This window comes from Lissotriton vulgaris, chromosome 4_1 (genome assembly GCF_964263255.1).
Source record: "Lissotriton vulgaris chromosome 4_1, aLisVul1.2, whole genome shotgun sequence".
In the NCBI taxonomy this organism is placed as follows: Eukaryota; Metazoa; Chordata; class Amphibia; order Caudata; family Salamandridae; genus Lissotriton; species Lissotriton vulgaris.
The window spans coordinates 967,096,782-967,118,796 of record NC_141691.1 but is presented as its reverse complement, the minus strand read 5'-3'; the positions used below and the strand labels follow the sequence as shown (position 1 = coordinate 967,118,796).

The 22,015-nt window shown below is 45.7% G+C and overlaps 1 protein-coding gene across 5 annotated transcripts in view; it reads right to left on the bottom strand.

The window, feature by feature from the left end:
* The window catches only part of ZNF516 (zinc finger protein 516), a 324,879-nt gene that overhangs the window by 19,601 nt on the left and 283,263 nt on the right, over positions 1-22,015 (bottom strand). For all 5 annotated transcript variants that reach the window (XM_086965230.1, XM_086965231.1, XM_086965229.1 and 2 more), the window contains exon 4: positions 11,107-12,570. In XM_086965230.1, the coding sequence (XP_086821356.1) occupies positions 11,107-12,570 (1,464 nt within the window). The remainder of the gene's footprint in view (positions 1-11,106; positions 12,571-22,015) is intronic.

Here is a 22,015-nt window from a genome sequence, read left to right as displayed (position 1 = left end):
ACAGAAGAAAGAATGGCTAGCACAGTCAGGGAATATGCATGTGGTAATAGCAACAGATTGACTGTGAAGGCAGGTGCATATCATTCCCTGTAGTGGTGAGCAGGAAAGGTTCCCTTAAACATTCTTCCCGCCCTAATTTTTCTTATCAAGAGGTTTTCAGCCATATTGCGTCTCATTATGAGTTGGCTGGGATTCCTGTCTCTGCTGAAAACTGATAAAACCCTGGTATTATGATACTTCATGTTACTGGTTATTTCTGGTCCTGTTTAACCACCTTGAAGGCAGAGGTAGGAACTTAGTGGGCTTTCTAATTTCACTGAGGAGGGGCGGTTATTCTAAACATACAAAAAATTAACAAAAAGTGACCCTTCGTCTGTGGAACTGTGCATGCCCACACCCAAAGCGTGTGACTTTATCACTAAATAACGTCACAGGCCTGTATTCAGATTTGAAATGCTCATGGAGCAAGGGGAAAAGTTAACTAATGAGAAAAAGATAGATAGACAGACAAATTAATATTGAGATAGACACAGGGACTTTCAGTCAGCTCTCTTCATCCACTGTATAGCAAGTTACAATGGCTCTGTCGGGGAGCAACAATTACATTGTTTCAAAAGAATAAATCATGAAGAAAAACTCTGTAACAGTATGCTCAAAAGGTCAACTGATACTGTGAATAAAACAAATCCATGCACGTGAAAAAGTAAATCCGAGAACACCCCAATGCAAATGTGAAGCACAAAGATACTTTTCAACAAGGATTTATGTTATTGAATTGTTCAATCAGATATCACAAAGACATATTGTAAGTCTGTCCAAGTGAGATCAAAATATCAAAGTGGCAAGTGTATTAAAGTGACATGAGTGCTCAGTGATGGTGACAAGGTGTATATGTACAATGGTGAGGATATATACAAATATCTACAATTACAGGGATGGTCAGAACAAAGATTGACAACATCTGGTAAGGTTGCTCTGCATTAAGAACCAGAGGTATGTACTGGCTGAGCCAACATTCAGCGTCGACGTTTCGACCCTGGAAACGCATTAATTATATGTTGTGTTGAGTCTTCTTCGGGACAGGGAACAGCCCCAGATATGGAAAGAAGTCCAGTGAAGAATGGGGGCTGCCAGATGGATCTGCAAGTGTCAAGGAGGATGCAAGTAGACTCAATCAAACCTGTGAAAGAGGGGGGACAGCATCGCTTATGCAAGAGTCCTGTGGTTTAATTCAATTCAGGATTACTCAAAGCAGGTGTGTGGCCAGAGCCCTGGGGCTTGAAGACCAAAACAGGGGATGATTCCAATAATGATGATTCCGTCCAGGCAATGAGTCCATGGAAGAAACAGGAAGGGGATGCTGTCCCCCCTCTTTCATGGGTTTGAAAGTGTCAAGAAGGATGCAAGTAGACTCAATCAAACCAGTGAAAGGGGGGGACAGCATCCTCTTCCTGCATATTGTACAGTCAATACACATTTCTCAGGAAAAAGCCATTAATGATCAACTTATGGCAAGGGGTGTAGTTGTGTATTCAAGTGTTTGCCTTTTAAGAGTTACGGTCACTTGTGGGTCACTAATATTGAACAAATTATGGAATCTCTGGTTTAACAGTCACTTGATAGTTTAATCACAAGTTATGCAATACCTAATTACGGTCAACATTTCAGGTTTTCCGCGCTTATTGCAGGGTGTAGAAATAGGACATACACCAGTCAATCATTGTAAGGTGCTTATAGGTGGTATGAGACAAGAGACTGTAATTCTGAGACCCTGCATGCATAATCGGTAAGGATATAAAAGGTTCCTGACCACCGAATTTGGTGGCATGCTTCATTAATTGATACTCAACATACACGGACTGTGCATCAGGTTGGGCTCAACCAGAAGCCTGGGAGCTCTTTGATAATGTAAGGATCTAAAATTATCTAGGATGTTACCATATAAACAATATTTAATAGTGTAACGAAGGGGCCAGGCAGGAAGATGATGCTAAGGGCGTAGCTTTCATTGGTGCAGCAGGTGCAGTGGTACTGGGGAGCAGAGGCCTGAGGGGTCCACTAAACCATGATTATTGCTGTATTTCACAGCTCAGGCCTATTTCCTTCCCTGAACTACGACCCATGATACCCTGGCTACACCTTGACAAGGTTGCTGACCAGTAACATGGATTTGTGCAGCTTGTCAGCAGCATGGTGCGTGGTTGCTATGGTGATCGGGTTCAGCAACTACTCTATTCTTGTAACGGATCATGCGAGTTTAGTGAGCCAGGAACATAATATAACAGGGTGCTAGTTTAGTTACAATTACTGGTAGCATCCTAAAAACCACATGCCATGCCACTTAAAATGTTAACCAACAGTCCTGTGGAACAGGACCCACTCTGCTGCTCCAAAAAAAAAAACACTGTGTGAATCAGCCATGAGGTAACGGTGTGGAGAAAGAGCCTTATACCAACTTACTGTTGATCCTCAATCAAAAAGAGGCCAATAACAACCCTTTCACTCGCATAAATAACGTGATAGTAACAAGCCAGTAACCTCAACAAATGAACTGCCATAAGTAGCAAAGAGGACTAAGAAGGACCACATGTCTGCCATACGAAGACATGAATCAAACCCTGCCTGCAACTATTATACTGTATGCCAACAAATGTCAGTCAGTGCTGTGAAAGTCTGGAACTCCCTAAGCCAGATATAAAAAATATAGATTTTCGTACAGCAAACATATTCCACCAAATACACATCCAAATCGGGAAAATGGGTAAGAGTACAACTGAAAGATTGAATGTTGTGTGTTAATTGATTTTGGACCAGGGGTCCGAACACCTCAGCTGGAGTTAGTAGACATGGAGGAAGGGCTGTGATTCATTTCAATTGACTGAGTGCAGACAGTTTAGTGAGGTTAGGCGAAGTTGGGTGAGGTAGGAAAGCAGAGGATGACCATAACTTGAAGTGTCTGGGTAATGAAAGGTTTATGGAAGCAGAAGGTAGGATCTGTCAAGCGGTGGGTGTCCATCAAAAGGCTACCTTGATGTTTGTGCTCTGGAACACATCTTAATGATGGATTAAAAGTAGCCCAAGCAGTAACTGTTTTTGTGTGAGGAGAGAGGAGTGAAGCATCTTATTCTACTATCAGAGTTGGCGGGGAAAATTCAAGGTATAAGGTTTAGATTTCAAAGTACTGAATTGTTGGTTCAAATTCTTAAGATTTCAGAGACAGTGGAAGTAGTCTGCAAACCTAATTAATGCTTCTCCAGCAGCAAATTGGCACCCAGAATGTGCCATGCTGTTTTATTAGCATTTATTTGTCTTCATATTAATGAAACATAATGAGCTAGCTGTTGCTATGCAGGAGACTGCCTTATTAATAGTCAAAGAAAGCTACCAGTGTTGAGACGATGCAATTTTACAAGCCCACTAAGTAACAACCACAAATGACTGACCATTTCCCGAGAAGGGCGGCTAGTCTGAGGACCAACAACTGAGCACATGGGACTAAGTGACCATGCAGATGTTATTCAACAATGAATATAAGGCTTAATTAATAAATAAGCAGGAACGCCAAGTACGAACTGACAGAGACTTCGGTCTATAACTCATATTCACACAACTATAAGACATATGTTAGGGAAATCCATGACTGTCATACTTTTCTAGAAAAACGCTCCTTCTGGTGGACACTCTAACTGTAGATTCCTCTCCTTGAGAATATTCCCCAGATGAGAGTGGTCTGCATCTGGTCAGATTGTGGTTGGGAAACCACCACTACAGATCTTGTGCAGTCTCCGTTGAAACCTAGAAGTCCGATAGATTTCCTTTGTGTTGGTCTCACTGAGACCTCAGTTCCCCCTACAGAGACTGTCTATGCCACCTAGGCACAGGGACAATGAGGATTCATGAGGCCAACAGACCCAAAAGGGTCAGAGCCGCATTCACTGAGATCCAGGACCGAGGCTGAAACATCAAGATCATAGATCAAATGTCCTGGACTCACTGCAGCAGTGGGTATGCAGTGAGCAGCAATATACCCAGAATGGCCACAACAGAGAAGAGCCTCTGCAAAGGAGTGGAGTCCAGCTTTGGCTTGTTGACAGAGAACTATAGCAATGTTAGGAAGTTCACTGTCATCTGGAGGAGAACCATGACTGATTGTGGCAACTTGACTTCAGAAGGCAGTAATCAATGTAGGGGAAAAAGACATCCCTAACCTTTGAAGTTGCACCACCATCACTGCCATCCCTTTCATGAACACCCAAGGGCTGCTCATAAGGCTGAAGGGGAACAAGGCAAACTGAAAGTTTTCCTGGCCATCCTCTCAATGGCCCCTTTGGCCAATTGAGCCTGCAACTCTTGCAGCAAGATGGAAGGATGCTTTCCAAAACAGCTCTGTTGTGGGAGGAAGCTGAGGTGGTTCAGAAATGAATGACAGGGCAGAGCACTATTGGACGACCTGGAGGACCCACCTGTCAGATGGGATGGTCCGCCACCCTGGTAGAAAATGTCTGATCCTGCCTTCCACTGGATGGCTGTGTGCCACTAAGGGCAAGCTAAACAGGCTATGGAGTCTGGTCACCTGCTTGTTCACGGGCGGCAGCAGCAAAGTTTCTTCCAGGTGTCAGAGCCGCATTAAATGGGCAGGAAGTCTCAAATGGCGCTGGCCCTCGGTGCAAAAATTCAGTTGCTATATTGGTTTTGAATTCTACTTAGGGGAGCTGTAAGTACAGGACTTCAGCTGCACATTTAATCATTACAGCAGAAGAAGCACTCTTTTCTGTAGGGGTCCAGTGGGTGACGCCAACCCTGTGTCTGGGCAGGTATTCAGCCCACTGGCCTAGTGTAAGTCCATGTAAATGCCATCCTCATAGTATTGGGGTAAATCCTCCCCATCATCAATGTCATGCTGATCTGAATGTGCACTAATAAGGCGCTAATGCCTTTGAGGAAGACTTTTCAGAAAATGAAGAGTTTTGTCGGAATCAGGGTGTACTGGGACCACCTATGCTAGATTGCAGTCAAGGCACGATCTTGGTTCTGGTTGAAGTTGATTCAGCTCGAGGATAAACACTGGAGTCAGCAGGGGCTTGACCTCTGGTATCGCCTACTTCAAGACTGGGGGGGCCTGTAGACCGTCGTGGATTTTGAAACGGGAGTGGATGTTGGCACTGGAGGTGTGTGGAATCTGAGGTAAGGTGGAGTCGAAGTGATCAGACAGTGCAAAGGGCAGATCCGCTTGTGGTAACCCGACTTAGGTTCTGGGCTATCCTTGGGGCCAGAAGGCATGCAAGAGGGAGCCGGAAGAGTGCTAAACACAGTCAGCATGGCCTCCTTGTAGGTCTAGAACTTCTGCAGCATCGCTGATGGCCTGGATACTTGGGGCACAATCACACCAGTTGGGGAATCAGCTCTGCGACAGGGGAGCATCAATCAAAATTGCTTTTTCAAAGTCACTTTGAAAAGTTCAATCTTATAATTTTAGAAGCCCACTATATCTGATGTATTAGCTCAGTTGTTTTTATAACACTGTTTTAAATCCTCTGTCGTTGGTGGGTAACTTTTTTTAATCTCCGTAGATGTATTGTTCCGTTTAGCTCTAGTATTTCCATATCTGAATGCATCCTATTACATCTAAATAGAGTTCAAATTTGAGATCTGAGAGCACGGAGCTCTTTGCATCCCTCTAAGGACCTAATTCACGAAGCTAAATTTATACTTTTGCATAGGTTTACGACTCTTTGCTAATCACAAAGGAATTTAATAGTAGTATCTTTAAGAGTGTGCAGCCCACCCATTTAAAAAGATAGGACTGTCCTTCCTTGTTATGTGCAGAGACTGCACTTGTAAAGATACTACTTATAAATCCCTTTGTGAATAGCAAACAGTTGTAAACTTACAAAAAATTGTAAGATTGCCTTTGTGAATCAGGCCCTACATGTGTGAATCTCTTGAAGGCATTTGAAGGTGACAAACTTGAATTTTTATACATTTTACATACACGCTATTCCGATATTCACTATTCAAATACTTAATTTAATAATCCGTAATAAACTTTGGAATGAAAGCCGCCAATTACAAGATGCCATGTACGCATGAATATTTTAAAACATATTTTTGCTGGATAAGTACTGAGGACCATTCAGGGTTGCCAATATCCTATGCGTTTACTTCCCAAACTTTTTCCAGTCCAATTTTATGGATGACAAACTTTCACAGCCCATCTACCTTTAATGGACAGGCGGCAGGGAGATTGCTGAATGTAAATAAAGCATTGTGTGGTAGGGCCTTGTCATTTACAGAGAGCACATTTGCTGCTGGAATGGCCCTTAAATTTCCAAACATACCTTTTGCCGATAAAACTATATAGCACATAATTGATAATGTGTGGAAATCGTGTTTCCGATTAATATTGATCATTTCTGCATCATCTAGTATTTATTTATTATTTATTTATTACTGACATTTATTGAGCGCGAACGAATACCCGTAGGCGTCTCGGCGCTAGACTAATCAGATGTCTATCCCCAGATATTAAAAACTAAGGCAGATCTCTGGGCCGTGTCACTGGTTAAACAGCCAGGTTTTTAGTCTCTTCCGAAACTGAAAAAGTGAGGGGCTGGCTCTGATGTGTTGTGACAGGGTGTTCCATATCTTAGGAGCCGCGACTAAAAAGCGGCGGTCGCCCCAAGAGACTGTTTTAGAACGTGGAGCCACTAGTTGGTTAAGAGTTGTGGATCGGAGCTGTCTGACTGGTTTATAGGGAATAAGCTGGTCCTTAAGGGGGCGTGGTCCTTGATCGTGAAGTGCCTTATAGACTATGCAGAGTGACTTAAACTTGATCCTGTTTTGGATCGTCAACCAGTGGTATGTCCTTATGGTATCCGAAATGGGTGCGAACTTAGGTATTCTAGAGAGCAGACGTGCTGCTGCATTCTGTATTGTCTGCAGCTTTTTGGTTACCCTGGCTTGTGAATTTAGAAAAAGTGCATTACAATAGTCTAAGGATGATAGGACTCAGGAACTGACCAGTGTTTTAGCAGCAGCATCCGGCAGAAAAGGGATGATTTACCTTATCATTCTGAGTTTATATTGGGCTGTGGCCGCTACTTTGTTCGCATGTGCCATGAAATTGAGATGATCATCAAAGGTTACTCCCAAATTCCTAACCTTTGGGGTCGGGCTAGGAGGGGAACCGAAGGCTGGTGGCCACCAGGTTGCAGACCAAGTCGGGGAGAGGGGTCCAAAAATGACCACCTCCGTTTTATCGGAGTTGAGTTTCAAGCAGTTACCTGCCATCCAATCTCCAATCGGCGTCATTCCATTTTGGAAGCGTTCTGCCACCTCCAGCCCGTCACCTTTAATGGCCAACACTAGTTGCGTGTCATCTGCGTATGAGGTTAGCCTCATCCCGTATGCTTTGATCACACAAGCAAGGTCCGACACATAGATGTTAAATAGTGTCAGACTAAGGGATGAGCCTTGAGGAACCCCACACGGTAGTGACAGCTTGGCTGATTGGTATGGCCCCAGTGTGACCGCCTGCGTTCTATCGGCCAGGAAGGAAGAGAGCAAGTCTCTTGCAGTGTGGTGAACGCCCATCCCTTCGACACGGTTGACCAAGATCTTGTGGTCGACCGTGTCGAAGGCTGCCAAGAGATCTAGCAATACAAGTAATGCTGTCCCTCCCTGGTCACGGATGATTCTGATGTCATCTGCTGCTTTGATAAGGGCGGTTTCCGTACCATGATACTTACGGAAACCGAACTGTGTATCATCTAGTAGATGATTTTTCTCTATATGCTCTGATAGCTGCTGGTTCATGCCCTTTTCCGTCACTTTAGCTAGGAAAGGGAGGCTTGCTATGGGCCTATAATTCTTTAGTTCCTCATTATCTAAGCTGGGTTTCTTCAGCAGAGGCTTAACCAGTGTGTTTTTTAAAGAATCTGGATATGTCCCTGAGCTCAGAATTGTATTACAAACATGAGTGATGACCGGAATGGTAGTGTCCAACACCATAGAAAGTACTGAGGAAGGGCAAGGGTCCAGAGCCGATCCCGTTTTAATAGACACAACAATGGCCTTAGTTTGATCGGTAGTCAGAGTTTTAAAACTAGTCAATGTGTTTCCTGAGAGCATATGGGAGGGGGGGATCTGCTAATATTAGTTTTTGAAGTAAAATCTTGGTATATATCATTTACCTTGGAGAAAAAGAACTCGGAGGTTGCGTCGCAGAGTGATTGTGACGGGGACGGATTAAGATCTGGAGTATTACCAGATAAGGTTTTAGTGATGGCATATAGTTGCCTGCTGGAGTTTTTAGCTTTTTCGATTTGCTCTGAAAAAAATGATTTTTTGGCTGCAATAATCATTGTTTTGTAGGTAGCCAATGATTCTTTATATTTAATCTTGCTTTCTGTGTCATAGGTTCTACGCCATTGCCTTTCCCTATTCCTACTTAATTGTTTTTGGATTCTTAACTCCTCTGTGTACCACTGAGCGGTCGGCGTGCTCCTGTTCTTACAATGGAGTTTAATGGGAACTAGGTGATTCGTGGCCTCACCTAGCCATTCATGGAATTGACGAGTTGCAGTGTTGGGTTCATTGGATAAGACTGGGCTGGTCTTATCCAGAAGTTTTTTTAGATCGGTATGGTTTATGTTCTTCCATACTTTGAAAGAGCCCGGCTTGGAAGATGTGACCTTCTTCCTGAATGATTCCTTGATGGTCAGGCCGCTGAATATGGCAAAGTGATCCGTCCATGGCATGGGTAGAATGTTTAATATGTGCAAGCCCTCTACGTTGGAAAAAATGCTGTCCAGCGTATGTCCTGCCTGGTGGGTGGGAGAGGTGACCAATTGTCTAAGGCCCATGATTTCTAGGTCTGATGTGAGGGCGGCGGTGTCCCTATCGTTTTTTTTTTCTAGGTAGAAATTTAAGTCGCCCATAACTGTCGTAGACTCTTCGGTGGCAATCGATTCTGTTATCGTGCTTAAGTTGGTCAGAAAGGCTGCTCTTGTCCCTGGGGGACGGTATAGAAGAACTCCCTTAAAGTTAAAAAGGGCAGTGAACTTTATGTTAAAGTGCATAGCTTCACATGATGGGACGGGAATAGATGATGTTCGGACCTCGAACCGGTCTCTTGCTATAATGGCCAGACCCCTCCCTTTTTTCTAACCCTATCCTGTCGATAGGCCTTGTAGCCTGGAGGGACTGCAGTTACGAGGTCAGGGGCGGATGCATCATCAGTCCATGTCTCTGTGATAAAAAGAGCATCTAAGTTGTTATCAATGAAAAGGTCCGCTATTTCTTGGCAGTGTTTGCCCAGTGACCGCGCATTGATGAGGGCCATAAGAATGACCACCTCGTTGACGTCGCTTAGAGATTTAGGGAGAGTCCTAAAGTTGTTAATAAGAATCGTACTGTTACAGTGGGGGCATATCATGTTAACCGCACTAGGGTTTTGTAATAGGTCATGTTTTGTACAACGGGAGGAAGGGGTTGGTCGAAGCTCCATTAGGGCACTGTGAGAGTAGACTAACTTATGATATGGGGGAGCCCGAGCAGGGGTCTTGGCCCTGGGCCCGGTCCAGGTGCGGATGGGCGCAGATGGGCTTGCCTTTGGCGCGCCCGCCCGCTGCGCGGACGGAAGTTCATGTCCTGATATCCGGTGTGAGGAGGGCGTGAAGCGGCCAGCAGCTGCAGCGCTACCCCTCCCTCACCCAAGATGGCCGAGCCCCTTCTCCCCAAGCGCCGGAAATGTATATGCGCACTGGGAATCGGGTTCGAGGGGGCAGAAAGACGTGCAGGTAGTTATTAGATCAACTCAACATGCGCCAAATACAATTTAAAATAACAGTTTTAAAAAATATGCAGAATATTAAAAATCGATCAGAAACAGAGCCCCCGGCTTCCGCCTCAGGGGAGAGACATCAGTGAAGTCAGCGCGCAGCGCTGTTCATCGAATTAAGTAGTCTGGGAGGGCGGGAAGCGGCCAGCAGCTGCAGCGCTACACCTCCCTCACCCAAGATGGCCGAAGCCCTTCTACCCAAGCGGCGGAAATGTAAATGCGCGCTGGGAATCGGGTTCGAGGGGGCAGAAAGACGTGCAGGTAGTTATTAGATCAACTCAACATGCACCAAATACAATTTAAAATAACAGTTTTAAAAATATGCAGAATATTAAAAATCGATCAGAAACAGAGCCCCCGGCTTCCGCCTCAGGGGAGAGACATCAGTGAAGTCCGCGCGCAGAGCTGTTCACCGTATTAAGTAGTCTGGGAGGGCGGGAAGCGGCCAGCAGCTGCAGCGCTACCCCTCCCTCACCCAAGATGGCCGAACCCCTTCTCCCCAAGCGCCGGAAATGTAAATGCGCGCTGGGAATCGGGTTCGAGGGGGCAGAAAGACGTGCAGGTAGTTATTAGATCAACTCAACATGCACCAAATACAATTTAAATAAACAGTTTTAAAAATATGCAGAATATTAAAAATCGATCAGAAACCGAGCCCCCGGCTTCCGCCTCAGGGGAGAGACATCAGTGTCTTGATTTGTTCCAATCTTTTTAAAATCTCAGTTTCCAGCACACATCAGAATTACAAAAAAAATGCTTAGTTTTTCTATTCCCTAACTGCTGAATGTAAACCGTTCATTTACAGGTATTCACATTTTGCTGTGTTACCAGAAAATATCCGACAGCCTTTCTTTTTACAACAGGTACCCCAGTAAGATGGTCACATAATTCACTTAAGCTCTGGCATGTAACAAGGGGAACAGAATTTGAAGGCATCTTTATTTATTGCATGGACTTTTCCGACCAACCAAACATCACCCTGCGACTCAACAGTGGATTTCAACCCACAGTTTGGGGAAAACTGTCTTATGCCATAATATTTTGTGAGTGGCCTGTGTCTGAGAAGCTCAGCCTAACATTCAAGTAACAGTAAAATGTACAAGCTTGAAGTTGTAAAAGCACTCTCGGAGTAAACTGCCATAATATCAAGGTGTTTCAGTGGGATAACAATTTAGTGGAAACTAATAACATCGGCCCACTTTGAATTTTGGTTAAAGCTCCTATTCCAAGACTAAAGTTCAACAATGGGCACCAAATCAACTTACCTGCATGATCCAGATTGGAAGTATTGGCACCCCAGCTTTGGTACAGTGTGGCGAGGTCCTTTGGGATGTAGGTCTTAAATATGTTCAAAATGTCCAGGCGCTTGTCGTGCCCCTCAGATGAGGTCTCTTGTTTAATGCTGGAATTATACGATGGGGGAGCACCTGCAGAGCTGGGCTGAGCCGGCATTAGTGGACTTGTCCGGGCCCCCGTTGAACAGTTGGCCAATGTCCTCAGCTCATTCATAGCCTGGGAATGAGACTCCCGCAAGGGCACTGAAGGACCTTCATGCTTAAGATAGGAATCTGGCTTACACACAGAGAGATAGGGGGGTGGCAAGTTGGGTTTGCCCTTCACAGTGTCAGGTGTAGAGTGCTTACTAAATGTTGATGGGCTTGCAGCTCCCTGGAGGATTGCATACTTCTCCGCTTGCTTGCTGACTGAGGGTTGTGCGCCTTGCCTGGGTGTAGGATTTTGGGTAGGTGTGTGGCTTCGAATATAGCTTCCTGATTGTGCCACTTTAGGGTTTACTTCAAACTTAGGCTTCTGCAGCAGACCTGCTGTGCTGTGCTGCTCTTGGGCATGGTTTAATTTGGGCTGCTTGTATCCATCAAGAATTGAAGGCTTTGAGCCACCCTGCCCCAACACATTATAGTCCCTTGTTTGAGATCCACCCTGCAGTTTTGAAGTGCTCGCAGCAAGTGCTGCATTGGTTTTGGGTATGGCCACTACACCTGGCACCTGGGTACGTGCAAATCTGGCCACTGGCAAAGGCTGACACTCTTTGCCACCAAGTGCTGGTGGCGGACCAGTGCGTCCATTCCTTGCCAAGAAAAGCGAGTTGCTTTTCATGTTCTTGAAACCGTTTTGTTGAATCCATTGTGGAGCCATGGCACTACAGCTTACTTTGTGCCAAATTCTTTTGTGCATCCACAGTACTTCTGGGTAGAATGTCTTATGATCACAGAAGGGACATGGATGGACAACCAAAGCAGACTTAATGGCTGAGGTAGAGTCTTTATTGCATGAGGCGGCCCTGCTTGACTTTTCACTGAGATCAAGTGGAGCCATCACTGGATCTGCATCATTATTCTTTTCAAGCTTGAGGTGCTCCTTGAGGTCAGGGGTCTTTTCAGCCAAGAGACTGGGATCAGGCGCCAATACATTGTGCAAGTCTACTGTGTTCACAGACGTCTGTCCAGAACCTGAAGCAGCGCCAGTGCCTGGGGGCTGCTTACTGGAGCCAGGAAGCTCTTTGCTTGGATAAAAAACTGGAATTTTTATTTCGCAAGGAACTTCAGACTTTATGTCTGTCTCAGAAGAAGCAAAAGACGTGCCCACGTCAGGTTTACACTCATCATCACTGCGATTGATGGCTTCTCCCTGATCCAGAGCAGGATGGGGATCAACTGGCGATGTTATCATGGGTTCCTCTGCAGAAAGTTTACAGTGATATGGCTTGTCTCCTGCACAAAAGCAAAGAAAACCATTTAGCATTACATAACAGCAGGACTAGCACAAGTTAATAGTACCAAACAGGTAAAGAATGAACTAGTACGCAGGCTTGTACAGTGTCAATTGCTGTTCAAATTCATAACAAGCAGTAACAACAAAATGCAGAACAACAATGACAAAAACCTTGCGGCCCAAGACCTAAAACAAATGAATGCATTCGAAATCAAGCACAGGGGTTACTGGAAGAGACGTACAGTAAGAATGATACAGCAGTTTACAGCTCGCTTTCTGCACGACATTGAGGTCAGTGCAGAACAACCTCAAAGATAACATCCTAAAAACAGACAGCATCACAAGATATTTTTAGTAAAATCCACTCCCAAATTCGCTCCTGTGACATCTTCGTTGCAATCAAAGTCCTCTGGTTGTTGCAAGGACTCTGTTTGGAAACAGAACTGTGCCTCGAGAGAACAGGACGTCAGGATGTAGGGACCGAGTCTCCTTACCACATCGGTACCTGTAGGCCCAAATCCTAATAGGTCCCAGTGCCTCACCTGCACGCCTAACCTTTGAGAGTAACGGGTGATTCCCGCAAACCTAGAATATGAACCTCTAGTCCCCAAGGGAACTATGGAAACAGATCATAACCTTTTGTGCTATATGCATGTCCATTGTAAACAAAGGAAAGACATGAAGGAAGTTTACTATGTATTTGTTGGAACTAGCATAGTCTAGTTTGAAGCAGATTTGCAGCAATCAGTAAAAGAAATGCAACTAAGAAATGTAATTAACCCCTTAAGTGCTGCCGTCGGCCAACGGTCGTCGCAAGCACTACCTTGCCAGTGCTGCGCACGACCGTTGGCCGACGGGCCAGCATTCGTTCTTCGAACGTTCAGCACTGGGCGCTGAACGTTCGATGCTCCTATGAGGTTAACATTACTTACGGACTGTAAATTATGAACAGCCTGACCATATCAACTAATATAGCTATCCTAGCCTAGCCTCAAGATGTTTCTGTGCAGCTGAACAAGATACCTGAAATGTGAGTTACAGACCACAAAGCCAACGCAAGCAACAGGCAGAATGTGTTCCCAGGTCAACTCCTGGAAACCCCCAAAGATGCCTTTTGGATACCATATAGCTGCGCTGTCTATTAGGCTGCGACCTAAAAATCCTCCTAAAACATGCCAGCAAATTTGGATGGGGATAACGCAATGTGATGTCAAGGCCCACACTACCATTGCCAACAAGTTCGATTGTGCTTACATACAGGAAACATGTAATGGAAAAAGCAGGAACAGGATAACACCCAGATCAATAAATACAGAAAGCAAAATGATGGGCTGAATTCCAGCTGAAACTTTTGTATAAATGATAAGGTTTACGGTTCTGTGCACTGTAGTTGTAGTTCTGGGCATTTGGGGACTAAAGGCAGGGCCTCCGGAATTAGGCGATTTGGGGGCTCTGTGTTTTCCACATACTTATGGATTTTCCGCATTTGCCACATATTCCAACATCTGCTGCATAATCTGTCAATTTAACAAAAAATATATTTTTGTAGCTCAAACGGATCAAAAGTTACTAAAAACACAGCAATACTTTTTGCTGCACAGAGGAAAGGCTTTCCGCAAAGGTTGCCTAGTTCATTTTCTGCTGCTTATTTGTGTATTTTTTGTGTCAGATGGTTAGAAGTGAAGCCTTTGCCCGGATAGTATTAACAAATGTCACAATAATGAGTACTAACTTTTAATGTGCTTCTTACTTTGCCTTTTCTTGACGCATAATGAAGCAACCTCTGCTGCATAATTTCAGTGCCACTGTCTTAAGGACATACGTTCTAAAGGAAAGAACAACACTGTTATGGTTCAGGTGTAGGGGTTTCTGTTATTAAGTGATTTAAAAAATGTTGTTCCTGGTTTTTCGGGTGGGACTTTTCCACGTATTAAATTTTCCATGTTTGATAACACGAATGTTTCTTGTTTTACTTGTGTCTTTGTTATCACGTTTTTTCCCTCTTTTTTCCGCTGTTCAAAAAAGAAACTCAAATTGACGTCTGGTTTTCATCTTTTAACGCTTTCCTTTTTAGTTTACCTACTTTAGTGATTTAATATAAAGATTAGGAAAGCTAACTATAGGGTAACATTTTCCTATCACGCACACGCACAGATCCTGCAAGCACTCATAACGACTACATTGAACTTCTCACTAAACCTCTACGGCAGTTCACTGATAAACCACAATGGGGTCCTGGGGGGGGGGGCCGACCGAAGGGAGGCCTGCCCCGCCCGGGGGAATTTGGGGGCCGGGGAGAGGGGGGGAACAGGGGGTAGAATTAGCGCCGCCCGGGGACAGGCTTAGTTTTGGTAGCTTTTGGGCTGGGGGGCGGGGCTTGGAGGGGCTTCCTGTGGGCTGGGCCGGGGTCCCGCCCGGCCACGAGGCAGAGACACCATTTTAAGTGAGGGGTCTCGGCCGCCGGGCGGGGGGTGGCGTCTTGAACATTTTTCCCACCCTCCCTCCCTGGGTCATGATCGGGGGGGGGGGCCCAAGGGCTGGCATCGCTACTTACGGGGGTAGGCCTTTTGCGGGGACCGTGGGGTAACGGGGATCTTGGGCAGGCTTTGTTGGAGGCTGGTGCAAACAGGGGGGTTTGGATAGGGTGGGGGGGGGTTTTCCTTGTCGCTGGAGCAGGTGTGGGGATGCATTCTGTATGTTGGGGCGTTTCTTCCTAATATATGGGGGAAGAGCAGGAGAACTGTTTGGATTATCGGGGGGTAGGTCAAGCACAATAAAGTATTTAGCCAGGTGGAGAGGCAAATTGACGTTATGCTAATTGTTATTGTTGTGGATTGTGGGAATCAGTTAGGGGAGGGGGTGGGGGTGAGGCAGGAAATTACATATGCATGAGGTTTAGATTGTGCGGCGCAGGCCAAGGATGTTATTGTGTAGAATGCACCTGCTTCCAATAAAGCGGCCTTTATCACACTTACATTGAGCCTCGGGTCGGTGCTTTCTTCCCCCCCCCCCCTTTCGCAATGGGCCCCAACTGCCCTGTCGCTTCATAGATTTATGTTCTGTGTTTACATCACGGAGAATGGTGTTTTGGGGGCCCGTGCGCCAGAGTTTCCTGCCAGAGGAAGTCTTCAACGTGTGTCTGTTTAAGGGGCGCATATCCCCATGCATTTCATTTCGCCTGGTGACCAGCAAAAAGAGGCCCCTAAAGCGCGCTCACACGGGAAGGTTTCTTTGTGCATTAGTTTAGGTCATGGCAGCAAAAAAGCTTGTTCGGTGAGCGCACATGCCAAGAGCCATTAGCTCCATTTATAATTTGAAACAAAGACATTGAATGCTGCAGTGAAATGTGACACTACACATCTGTTTCCCTCCCCCTTCCACACCCGCACCCCATCTGCCACGCGGAGCGTGCCTTCCTCTAAAACCTGCCTCTCCGGTGGCGGCCACGTAAAACAACGTACTGTGTTAAAAACGCAACCGATTCCGTGCAGCACGCTATGTAGAACGTCACAAGGCACTATGAAAACGTAATATTGATACTCCTCCGGGGCTTTGTTAACAATGTACCCTCCGCCTTCTTGTAAGCTGTCGTGCTTCCGTCACCGGCCGTGCACAGCACTGCGTGACCCTTCCGTGCTAGGCTCACTCTTTGATAATACAATTAGACAGGCATACTACAGCATTCACAGCTGTCCAGCGCCCTTATAAAAGTGTCACAATCGGAACGACGCGCACAAGTCCCTGAAAGGCAGCCGGGTATCTGGTTTTCTACAGCCAGAGCAGGGTTCTACCCAAGCAGAAGCAGTGAAGGAAGCATCTTAGAGGTGATGATATCACCACTAAAGTTTTGAGTGCACGGGAATGGTGGGTGCATGTGTTGTACTGCTGTCTACCGCCCCACTGTGGAACATCTTAGAACTGCAGACGGAATCCTTAAAGCCCTAGGAAGCAAAAAGACAGGTCGCGGGAGACCAACTTTGTTAATGCAACATTAAAAAATGTTTTAGATTATTTGAGTAAGATAAAAAAAACATGCACCTGCGGGCACTTGCTGTTGAACATCTATGCTATTATTTTTACCTGCAATAGTACCAGTTTTACTCTGTAGTGAAGGGAGGCAAAATGTGGGATTACATTCGAAAAATAATGAAGTAAAATATTACAGGGACTTTTAAAGCGCACACCTAGACATAGGCAGCAAAAAGCTGCACACCAGGGGAGGAGATCTTAATGGACTAGGGATTGGGGAAAGAAACAAACGACGATAGAGTTGGGAAAGACGCCTAGGACAACAGAGGAAGAAGGATGGAGTGAAGCGAAAAGGGTTAAAGGTGAGTGCCTGGGGTGCAAAGGGCAGGGCCTACAGATGTTTTCCACCTTGACCAAACAGTTCTTGGGTAGGTGCTGTTTGAAGAAAACAGTCTTGGTGGCTTTCTGAAGTGTGGTAAGAGTTGTTTGTTACTGTTGGCCCTTTGGATCTGCAGTTATTGTATTTAATAATTTATTTATTGCATGACCTTCGAAGGAAGCCTTAACAGTTACTACAAATTTAAGAAGGTTTTATAAAATAAATACGCTATCGTAGAAGGTAAATAGATTCATGATATAACCAACAGAACGAATTTCGTTTCTCGCGCTGCATCGCCAAATGCCACCACCGACCGCTACTGGGCAGGGATAGACTTGGTTTATCGAGATTACAAAAACATCTTGAGATCCCCATTTACACTGGTTCTTGCTCAAGGCCTGTAATAGGCGGGAGTTTTCTTGAGCTCTAATATCAGCAAGAGCAAAACAATGTAGCTGATGTTTTGCTGGAACTATGATCACTGTGGCTACGGCCGGCATGCCAAAATGCAATTAGGTAGGCATGCAGCCAGGTCAACAGCATCAGTAACCTGCCCTCTATGGTGACTCCATAACTGAGATTAAAGAATGTAAAACATGGTGAGGAAAAAAGGAAATGTTCGGGCCATAAAGGTGCTAGTGCAACAGATGGATGGTAAAAGGGGCCCCAAACAGATCTAAGTCTTTCTTTTCTGCAGCACGAAAATATATGAGTCGTGAGATTATTGCAAGGTCAAATCTGCACTTTTGTGCCACAAGCTTGCTTTACTATTACCACCCACCAATGATGCAAAGAGCCACTTACCCCAATTTTACCAGCTGAACTAACCAATTCTCAATCTTCCCCAGCCTCGTCCTTAGGCACCAAAACAGGTTTGCTGCTGGCATTTCTTCGCTTTTGCATCAATTTTCTATATAAATCGCCCCACAAATCTTTCTTTGAGGCCTAGGTTGAGAAGCTGCTGCTTCAACATCTGCCAGATTCGGTGCCTCATAAATCCCACAGCCGAGTGACTGGAAGTGGGCCTAGTGTGGTGAGTGATGAGGTGTGGCTTGCTTATTTCAAGGACTATTAGTGCACACCCCAAGACAGTCATGTGACACTGTGTGGTGGTGACGAATAAACAACACTTTAGCCTCAAATGCACGACTGATGATTTTCATCATTTTAAAGGTGACTATGGAGCTATTACGCTGGGTTATGAAGGGACAGAAGGGTGTACAAGTAGCAACAACCATATACACAGAGGGCTCAAATCAGTGCTTAATTTGAGCCGGTGCTTTCTGGCACTGGCACCAGCACTTTATTGGTTTCCGGTGCTTGCCACCAGCACCTAATTGTCAACACCATACTGAGAACAGTGCACCACAAGGTGGCGCTACTCATATAATTTACAGATGAGCAGAACAACAGTTTCTTTAGGAATACAATATACTTTAACCCCTTTGCTGCGGCGGGAATTCCGCCGCAGCGCTAAGGGGGCGGGGGCGCTGAGCGGCGCTCGCATGCTCGTGACGGAGCCGCTCCGTCACGAGCCGAGGTTGAGCTGTGCTCATGACGGAGCGGTTCCGTCATGGCCCCGCCCGCTCAATGGAACGTCCAGCGCAGGCGCGGAACTCGCACCGCGCAGGCGCGCTGAGCGGGCCATGACAGAACCGCTCCGTCATGAGCACAGCTCAACCGAGGCTCATGACGGAACGGCTCCGTCATGAGCATAGAAGGGGTTAAAATAGTGCCAATATCAGCCTCCCCAGCCATTCCTTTAGCTTTGGGGACCTGGAATAATCTGAACTGCCGCATTTACATCCGAGAGAGATGGTTAGAAGTTGTTTTGGCAGCTATGATAAGGGCAATGGGTGGTGCAAGCTGCAGTGGCCTCCTGGTCAGAGCCCTGACACTAATATATTACAAATTAAGCACTGGCTCAATACACCACAGCCTGCAACTACCGCAGATGAGACAGTTGCTTCCTAAGGAAGAAATCGCTACTGAGCAAAGCAGCTTCAGGGGTGAGCAGTTTTGCCCTTTCAAAACTTTGGGCCTGATTTACAGTTTGGCAGGCAAACACGATGGACACTGAGCCCGCTTTATTACAAGAGCATTATATCCTTGGGCACTTAAAACATTTGTCATGGAACACCCATCCTCCAAACTCTAAATAAGGCCTCTTATTTTTTACATTTTCGCTTGACCTTTTACCTTTGCCAAGTCCCCCCCCCCCCCAATAAGTGAGATAATTTGCAGTCTAACCCGACCAAGTACGAAAATGCATACAGACTTTTTCTTTGGAAGTTTTCCTTTTGCAGAGCTTCTCTGAGTATGATGACACTACGATGGAGGAGAACTCTTCGGGGCAGATTTATGTCGGACTTGCGCCACGTTTAAGCCGCCGTTGCGTCACGCAACGGCGACGTAAACGTGGCGCATCCCTGCGACCCATTTAGAACGTGACGCATCTAGGCAGATGCGTCACGTTGTAAAGCCCTGCGCCACATGTGGGCGTTCCGGCGCAGGGTGGGCGTTCCAGGGCAGGTGCGCCTCGCAAAAGTGCCTGCGTGAAATCTACTAGATTTCACGCAGGCACTTTTAGGAAAATGCTGCGTCGGAACCCTGCGCCTGCTTGAAGCAGGCGTAAGGCTTGACGCAGCATTGGACAGATAGGGCCCCCCAGAGCATTGCTGGAGCTGCATCGCGCTTGCGAAGCAACGCCAGCAATGCGCCGCCTTTACGGCACAGATGCGTCACGCATCTGTGCCGTTTTTGCCACATGGTGCACCGCATTGTAAATGCAGCGCACCATGGGTGGCGAAGCTGTGGCGCACAATAACTGGCGCATCCTTGGGGTTGCGCCAGTTATTGTAAATCTGCCCCTACATGTTTTCTGATCAGTGCATTTTATTTCAGAACCATGTTGTCTGTGTTAAATCACAAACGTATGTGATATAAATTGTCAAAAAGTCATGGGTTTCACATGGATGCGGCAAAGTAAAAAGTATCACATCAGCTGCTTACTTATCTCTATAATAGTATCGAAGAAAATTACACTGTTTACTTATTTTCTCAAACTTGCAGTTTCTTTTTCATCCCTGCATTTTTGTTACAGTTTTTCCGTCTTTCTCTTCTTCATCTTTTCCCTCTTTTCTGTCTTTCTTTCATGTTCTGGGTGAAAGTCTGATAGTGAAAAATATGTGCCATCACCAAAAAAATGACAAAAGTGGGACCCATCTGCGACCGCCGGCTCAAATTAAGCAATGACTGAGGGACAACAGGTTTTTGCATTGGGAACCATGTTCAGAGAGTTTGACTCTCATTCCTAAATGTACTATTAGCAACTGAGTAAATTACTAGCTTTTGTTTGCAAACCTATGACACAAACGTTCCAAATCACACATTACAATAGAAAATTCAGACTTGGGCCACCTTCCTGTGTCTAAAGGCCCCACAGACATTCTCACTGCTTTGTCACATGCTGGTCCATGCAACAGTACATAAACAAGTTGTCAGAAAAGATTCCCCTTCGGGTGAATTTTTGGACTAACCGCAGTTTAGAAACACACATACACAATCAGTATCAATAACATAACTAAGAAGCAACAAATGATGTAACCAATACAGTCATACAAGAAAATGAATGTACATTTTATTTTGATATATTAAAAACAAGGTTAAAAAACACAATTAAAAACCACAATATATAATGGGACAGTACATAAGGAAAACAATTCCTAATTCATAAGAGGGAAATACACTAGTCAAAACTGTTATATAGGATCACACTCCAAAATGTATTGTTAGTCACTTTGAAAGGAGTTCTTTGTCCAATGACTTAGTGCATTTCCACCCAGCAGAGCACAGACGCGTTTCGGTTATGGCATATATTGATTCAGAGCCAAAAACCTTCCTTAGGAGAAAACAATAGTATCCCACTACAACCATGAATCTTTGATAAAATCAAAAGAGGTCAGTATAGGTGCTGCTATTATGTTCAGCTACCTCCAGATACCATGAAGTGCCTTTCCTATTATGCTGGCAGTGCGCGTAGATACACCATGCACTGTTTCACCAGCGATGTTTTGGTTTTGACGTTCGTCTTGAATCCTTCCTATAGCTAGACCGCCTGCAGTCTGCTAGTGACGATTAACGATCAGTCCGATGGGGTTCTGGCTCTCCGTGATGGCGGCATCAAAGATTCATGGTTACTGAGCAACAGGGACCACCGACCACTTTCAGCCCAGGGAAGTGAAATCCTGCTATGACTGGAGTTTCACTTATTGAACCCATCTAAACTGTCCATGCAGTGGCACCTCGACTGGGCGTGTCCTGCCTGTGAAGACTACAGCTGGCACCCGAAAACAACGGCGGCCTGGTAGTCAGGATAGTACTTTACCATTTGCTCGAACATATGCCTCTTCTATAATCTTCAGGGGGGACATAGAAATACGATGACTTCCTGGAGTCATCAATAGAGGGGGAACCTTCCCGGCTAGAACATTGGCACATCGCCAGGAGTCATCCTGTGAAAAAACACACTAGGCCAAAGCAAAGGTAGTGACGACTCTGCTGTCAGACCTCGGCCACCCCTCTTGAAGTTGCGCTTATGATTTCAGCCCCTCTGTTGTGAGGCTAGTAACATTAAACCCATGCTAATACAAAGCATTGCCTGCTAAAGGTCAACTACTGCCTAGCAAAGTACCCAGACATGAAAGACATGTTGCATCATCACCCACAGCCATTCTGTAGCCAAACCATGGCATGTGTGTAAACACTAGGGGGAGGGGGGAAACTGGCTCCACTCATCATAGTTAGGACCAATGTTAAACACCGAACTGACTGGAGACGTGCCTTATAGTGATGACATTGCATTATAGAGGTCGTGACAAGGTGAGGCTGGCCCTTCAGTCGTGCTTAATTTACACCTGCCCATGTTTTTCTTCGAACACAATGATGGTTCCCCCTGCCCCTCCCCCCTGCGCCCACACCCGGGAGTGAACACCTGTTGCCACCGGCTGCTCCCCTCTCCCAGCGCACAGTCACTTGGACGCGGCCCTTCTATAGGTTATCTCGCCAAGATTAGGTCCGCACAGAAGCAGTCTGTC